The 7,299-nt window shown below is 41.4% G+C and overlaps 1 protein-coding gene across 4 annotated transcripts; it reads right to left on the reverse strand.

Moving 5' to 3' along the window:
• Positions 1-1,559: 1,559 nt before the first annotated feature.
• On the reverse strand, positions 1,560-4,775 carry LOC115789970 (N-lysine methyltransferase KMT5A-A-like). 4 transcript variants are annotated; one of them, XM_030743577.1, is made up of 5 exons: positions 4,023-4,775; positions 2,564-2,711; positions 2,239-2,401; positions 1,958-2,150; positions 1,560-1,729 (listed from the first exon to the last, which is right to left on the reverse strand). In XM_030743577.1, the coding sequence occupies exons 2-5, from the start codon at positions 2,670-2,672 to the stop codon at positions 1,634-1,636; spliced, it is 561 nt and encodes a 186-aa protein (XP_030599437.1). In that variant the 5' UTR covers positions 2,673-2,711; positions 4,023-4,775; the 3' UTR covers positions 1,560-1,633. The 4 variants fall into 4 exon arrangements, with proteins under 4 accessions (XP_030599437.1, XP_030599439.1, XP_030599436.1 ...); XM_030743579.1 differs by having other exon boundaries at positions 1,561-1,729; positions 4,365-4,775; XM_030743576.1 differs by having other exon boundaries at positions 1,561-1,729; positions 4,360-4,775.
• Positions 4,776-7,299: the final 2,524 nt, after the last annotated feature.

Raw genomic sequence — 7,299 nt, forward strand, 5'->3', positions numbered from 1 at the left:
CGGAACAGAAGCGGGTGCAGGAGCATGAGGCACAGAGGATGGAGCGTCAGGGTTGAGTCCAGGTGTGAAACACACAGTCTTTTCTTTAGCCGGTTTATTGGAAACAGTCACCTTGGGAGACACGGAGGGGAAAGTGAGGGCTGCGGAATGAAGTATTTGTTCCGCATAACACTGGATTAGCCGGGGCAAGGAATCCATAAGCCAGGTGTGTTCTGTCAACATGTCATGTATCCTGTGGGCGATGGTATTCCCCAGCTCCTCACTGGGTAGCCGGAACCACAGGATACAGAGCTTGGATGCCTTGTTGCAAATGTCTGATCTGGCTGTCAAGGACGGTGGAGCAGTGTGGTTAATCATGTCTGACGAGCCGGGGAAAGGAGGGACAGATTCAGTGGTGGAGTCGGAAGTGGTTGAAAACTGCAGAGAGTCCATTGTCATTTTATCCCTGGCTGCTGGCTCCGTTCGGCTTTTATGGCGCCGGGAATTCCGCTTACGTGCCGGCGTAGCGGGTCGTGAAGGAGGTGTGCTGGGGCATGACGAGGCCGGTGGAGGCGAATCTGATGCCAGGGAGAACCCGCCCAGCTTAATCCCTAAAGGCTGGGGCAGAGGTGGGGCAGTGGTATCGAGCGGTTGCTGCAGTGCGGCTGATGAACAGGGCTGTGGCGGCGGAGGTGGAGAGAGCGGCAAGCTCTGACGCGGAGACCCTTTAACCCAGCTGGAGTCTCCCCAAGCGCGGTGAGAGCGGCGGAGCTGTCCCTCGTACTCGGGAGCCAGCCACGGCTTCCTCCTCACCACTTCCTGCAGGTGAGCTTGCACAGCTAGCTGCCGTTCACACAGGTCTGAGTCCGCGGGGTCTTTGAAATGTTCGCGTCGTTCTGTCATGGCGTGTGTGTGGCAGGCAGGATTGGACCCCAGGATGCAGACTCATAAAACAGGACTTAGAGGATTTATTGGGAAAACATAACAGGAACCAGAACACAGCTAGGCAGGGGCTGGACAGATGCCAAAACTAAACTAAAGTAACTACAGAGAAGGAACATACACAACGAGGGAACACTGAAGACGACGCGACAAGAAACAGATGAACACTGAGGGCTTAAATACACAGCAGGTAATCAGGGCAAGAGGAAACAGCAGGGAGCAACAGGTGAAGCAAATGAAACTAATAACAGGGGTTAGCAAAACTAGACACAAAGCACAGGGAACACAAGACTGTCAAAATAATACAGGAAGTGACTAACCAAGGTGCACGCAGACTACATACGGGGAACTGGCACACAGACACGGGGCAGAGACGCAGACTAGTCACAACACTAGGAATAACTCAACATGAAAACACAGGAGGTCAGGGACAAGACATCAGGACAAAACAGACAAGACCATGGAGCAGGGGAGACAGAGACAAAGGGAACAAGATCAAAACACACTGGGAATTAAACACTCAGGGAAAATAAACTAAAAAACACAAAACGCTGGGCAGACGGCCCAGGACCATGACAATTTCTGCCAAAGCATTCTGAAACAAGTCATAGAAATTATGATACTGTGAAACTGTTACCCAAACTGATTGTTAAAAGGGTATTTTATTTATGCACCGGACCCAAATGAGACATCTATTTGTGTTTAACTGGAACTAGAAATGTGTACCAACCTGTTGAAAGGATGAAATGGATGACCCGCTCATTTGTGGCTCTCCTGAAGGCTGAGTCGGGATCTCTACACTTGGTGTCTGCAGCAAAACACACAAATACACTGTTAAATCCATTCTGTAACAAACTAATGATCATCCTAGCTTAATGAGGGTCGAGGCTTTTAATAGTAGACCTTTTAGAAATTTTTAAGAACGAGGTGTATCTGCACTGTACAATAATTTTACTAGGATTAGTACAGTATGCATCTTCTTATCTGATATTTAGCAGGCTGTGAACGTACACTGTTTAATCAAAGGTTAACTTACCAAAGCTCGCCATGGCCACAGAGCGTCTCCATAGTTATATGTTATTTCACTCTCTGCTTGGATGTTTTCAAAAGCAAACAAGCAAAGATGAGGTTTACCGTGGACAATCAGCTTTTTCATTTTGCAGTTTGGGGATATATGGGCATCATTAACCAACCGGCCAAAAGAGTCATCTTCATGGGAGGCATCAATGCTGAATTTGAACATGGAGAGATATCTCTGTGTTGTTCACTAAAACCTTAATGCTGGAGAGAACATGATTTTTATGGACCATTACTTACCACCATACATCACTGTTCCACTTAAAATCAAACAAGAATGCATTTTGCTTCTCAGTGTACTTCTTGTGTCTCTTGTCCCGTTCATATTTTGAGATCAACTCCCCACGGTACTCAGCAACAAAGGATCCCTTTTCAATTGGTGTAGAAGCAAATACACCACGCCCTGATAAAACAAAATTCAGTTGTCATGTAATAAATCCAAATCACTAATTTCCAAATCATATACAGAAGAAACCAACATGGAACTTTTAAAACAGTGAGAAAATGATCTCTTCTATCTATGTAATGTTCAAGCAGTAAACGTGGGGAATTAACTTTAACATACCTTTATAGTCACTGACCCATTGAACCTTCAGACAAGGCTTGTCACTTCCAGATAAAATAAACTGAATAGCCTCAGCTTCAGGACTAACTCTGGCTCTTCTTTTTGACATGCTATTCCTGTGATCATTTGGTCCTTAACCTGCAAACATCTATTAGGTGAAACAAGAAGTCAGCAGAGAAAATGCAAAAAAATTATTAATGCTTGCTTTGACTCAAATAGAATTTACAAAATAGTCATTTCTTGCAGTAACTTACAATTTATCTGATATTCTTGTCTGATAATTTGGCCAACAAACTGGCCAACCTCTGTGCAACTATGATTAATTAAACAACCTTGCATAATCTTAACCAACCAATGTAGCAGCAAAGCATCTTCAAGGATAAATACTGCAATTCAATCATTACAAAACTGTTTATTGCTTTCCCTACCATGTTAAGAACTGCACGAATACTCAATATGTGTTAAATATGAAAACAATTACATTACCATTCAAACATCAGAAAATATATTGTGAGCTGAAATAAAATTTGTCAGAGGAAAAATAACTTCAACAGCTGTTTCTGTTAGGGAAAAAAAAAAAAAAATCAAAAAAATCGCATGGAAAAAAATTCCATGCATCTCTGCATTTGCCTTAATCCTCTGGGGTCCCGGGTATATTTGGCCGTTATTGATTACTTTTGTTTTTACCGTTATAGTTGAAACTGTTTATCTTGCCTTGGATGGTCTAATTTTTTTCAGTACCAACTCATGTATGTGACTGTGTATTTCATTTTAACATACTGTATTAACACATTAGGCTTAAAAAAAAAAAAAAAAAAAAAAAAAAAAAAAAAAAAAATCACATAAAAACATAAAATCAGAGTAGAAAAAAGATTTTTTTCTGACTGTAAAAACCATAAACATGCTTAGCGAATTATTTTTACAACTTAAAATGCAAATATAAGTTGTAAATTTTCAAAACTTATATAAAAATATGGTAAATAATACAGTTTTATACAACTATTCACATTAAAATGCAGGAAAGGCCTCAGACGTTTTTCAGTACAACTATTTGCAGAGCAATCAGGACTCACATTAAGATGCAACACAAATTATTTATGCCACCTCAAAAAACAGTTTCTGTCCTCCACAAGACTGAGGGGCCCATCACAGACAAAACTTGCCATCAATATTGTCTCTTTCACTACTTTGTCACGTGTTCCTGAGCAGCCAAATGCAATCTAATGCATCATGTTACCATATAATTTTCTGATTGATTGATATGGTGCATTTTTCCACCATTAGGAAAGTCGTTGTCAGGATTTAGTTTGTTTTGTTTTATTAGGAAGCATTTCCTGTTAATTAAACTCCCGTTTTTGCCATTTCTTCCTGCAAAAAACACGCATCGAACGGGAGGACAATATACAGGAAAAAGTACGGTGTAAATTATTAGGCATAACTCTAGTTTTACTTGACCTACCAACACAAATTAAAAGCTGGTACGTAGTTTGAAGTCTGCACTTTCGATTTATGTTGAAATGGAGACTCAGTGCAGCAGAGTCCCGATGCTACATCCCCTCGATGCCATTTTGACGCACCGGTGCCTCCGTGGACCCCAGAGGGTTAATTTGAGCCAATTAGCTAATTTAGTAACTCACTGAGCGTTGTTAACATGTCAACAGTTATATATGGCAACAACTTAAACTCTGTCTACAGTTTACGGCAGAGAAAAAGTGATATATTATCATTTATCATCAACTCCTTCAATTTCTTAGAGTAATTTGGGGTATTTAAAATCCTTTTAAACTCACACTCACCTTACCTCATCAAGCACGCCACACCGATGAACATCAAAGGTCCTGTGTGAGCCAAGATAATAATCTCCGGAGCGAAGAAAGTCCCGGATGTTCAGCTCACCATAACGCTCCGATATTCGTACCAAAACCTTTGTATTTCCCCCATAAACAGCACGATCCTTTTGGAGACTTTATAAAATAATTCTACACTGACAAATCCTACATGTAATGTTATCACAAGTTTGCTATTGAACTTCTTTGTGCTGAAAATTGCTACCCATCCACTTAGCCTTTGGCTGAGTGTATTGACCAATCAAAGGCAGTGTTACTGAATTTAGGACCAATCAGAATGTCGGAGGTTTCAGAATGATCGCACAGTTCATCTCAAACGCAGTACAATGTGGAACACTGAAAGATGTATCCCTCCGTATAATTGTAGTTAGCAATATATACACACACACACACACACACACACACACACACACACACACACATATATATATATATATATATATATATATATATATATATATATATATATATATATATATATATATATATATATATATATATATGGGGCGGTCTATTTTGCCCTCCAAGCTCAGGTCCTCTACCAGGGGCCTGGGAGCTTGAGGGTCCGATTAGTACGGGGAATACTGTTACCTTCATCTTACACATCCTTTCCAGCTCCTCTCTGAGGTATATGTCAGGCTTACTGTATAATTATATTTACATCTATAATATATATCTCCAACCTTCCTTTTCTCTCCAAAATTCTTGAAAGCGTTGTTGTAAAGCATCTAACTGATCATCTGCAAAGGAACGGTTTATTTGAAGAGCTTCAGTCAGGTTTCAGAATTCATCACAGTACAGAAACCACTTTAGTGAAGGTAACAAATGATCTTCTTACAGCCTCTGACAGTGGACTACCATACCATACCACTTTATTTATAGAGCACTTTTAAAAACAACAGGGCTGACCAAAGTGCTTTACAAAAACATCACACACAAAAGACCAAAAACAGGTCAGAAGGCAATGAGATATAGAAATGAAACAAATGTGAAAGAGATTAAATAAATAAATTAATTAAGAACTATAACAGTGTCTTAAGATTTAAGTCAGAGTCTCACACTGGGTCAAAGGCCAAGGAATAAAAATGTGTTTTTAAATGAGATTTAAAAACATCAAGTGAAGGAGCCTGTCTGACATACAGCGGTAAACCATTCCATAATTTTGGAGCCGCAACTGCAAAGGCTCGATCACCCCTGAGTTTTCGTTGCGACTTCGGAACAAGTAAAAGCATCTGGTCTGCTGACCTTAGGGAGCGAGATGGAACATATGGGTGCAGCAGTTCAGATAGATAAAATGGGGCACAACCATTAACAGACTTAAAAACAAATAAAAGAATTTTAAAATGGATTCGTAAATGAACTGGAAGCCAGTGGAGAGAAGCTAAAATTGGGGTGATGTGCTCTCGCTTGCTCATACCAGATAAAAATCGTGCAGCACCATTTTGCACCAGCTGTAGACGAGCAATGGAGGCCTGGCTAATTCCAGTCAGAAGTGCATTACAGTAATCAAGACAAGATGTTATAAAAGCATGTATTACTGTTTCGAGATTGTGTTTTGAAAGAAGAGGCTTGATTTTTGACAGTCTTCTCAGGTGAAAGAAGCAGGATTTCACCACTGCATTCACCTGAGCATCAAGCTTTAAAGTCGGGTCCATTTTTACACCTAAATTAGTGATAATGGATTTCTCATATGGGGCCAGGGAGGAAAGGTCAACACGGGGGGTACTGCTGGTGCCACTGGGTCTGAACAACATGATTTCTGTCTTTTTCTCATTCAAACTCAGAAAATTTAATGACATCCATCCTCTGATGTCTCTAAGGCATTCAAGGAGAGGCTGGACAGAGCATGAACCAGTGTGTTTCAGTGGAAAATACACTTGACAGTCGTCTGCATAACAGTGAAAAGAAATATCATGCTTCCGAAAAATAGTTCCAAGTGGCAGAAGATATAAAGAGAACAGGGGAGGTCCTAGAATGGAGCCCTGCGGAACCCCCCCAAGGGAGGGCAGCAGAGGCAGACTCGAAATCATCAATGCACACACAGAAACTTCTATCTGAGAGGTACGACTTAAACCACTGGAGCGCTGCACCTGTGATGCCCACACACTGCTCCAGCCTGGAAATGAGGATCTCATGGTCCACAGTGCCAAACGCAGCTGTTAAGTCTAATAACACAAGTACCACACAGTCACCAGAGTCGGTTGCTAAAAGAATATCGTTAAAAACCTTTAACAGAGCGGACTCAGTGCTGTGATGGGTTTTAAACCCAAACTGGAACACTTGCAGAATTGCATGTTTATCCAGGAAAGTCTTTAGTTGGGTGAAAACAATCTTTTCCAGGATTTTTGACAAAAATGGTAGCTTGGAGACGGGCCTAAAGTTTGCTAAAACAGAAGAGTCTAGGCCAGGTTTCTTCAGCAAGGGCTGCACAACAGCATGTTTAAAACTTTTTGGCACCACACTAGAGGTCAAACTGCTATTAATAATGCTGAGAATGAATGGGCCAAGGGCAGGAAAACAGGGCATTGGGGTAGATGGATCATGAGAAGGTGGTGAAATTAGGGCCCTAGTGCTTATCACCTTCTCTAAAAAGAAGTGAAGGAATCTATCACAAATTTCACCGGAAGCCTCCAGATGGACTCTCAGACTGCTGGCTTACTTGTGGTTCCTAGGATACTTAAGAGTAGAATGGCAGGCAGAGCCTTCAGCTTTCAGGCCCCTCTTCTGTGGAAACAGCTCCCAGCTTGGATTCGGGAGACAGACACCCCCTCTATTTTTAAGATAAGGCTTAAAACTTTCCTTTATGATCAAGCTTATAGTTAGGGCTGGATCAGGTGACCCTGAACCACCCCTTACTTATGCTGCTATAGGCCTAGGCTGCTGGGGGGT

Source organism: Archocentrus centrarchus, chromosome 13 (genome assembly GCF_007364275.1).
Source record: "Archocentrus centrarchus isolate MPI-CPG fArcCen1 chromosome 13, fArcCen1, whole genome shotgun sequence".
In the NCBI taxonomy this organism is placed as follows: domain Eukaryota; kingdom Metazoa; phylum Chordata; class Actinopteri; order Cichliformes; family Cichlidae; genus Archocentrus; species Archocentrus centrarchus.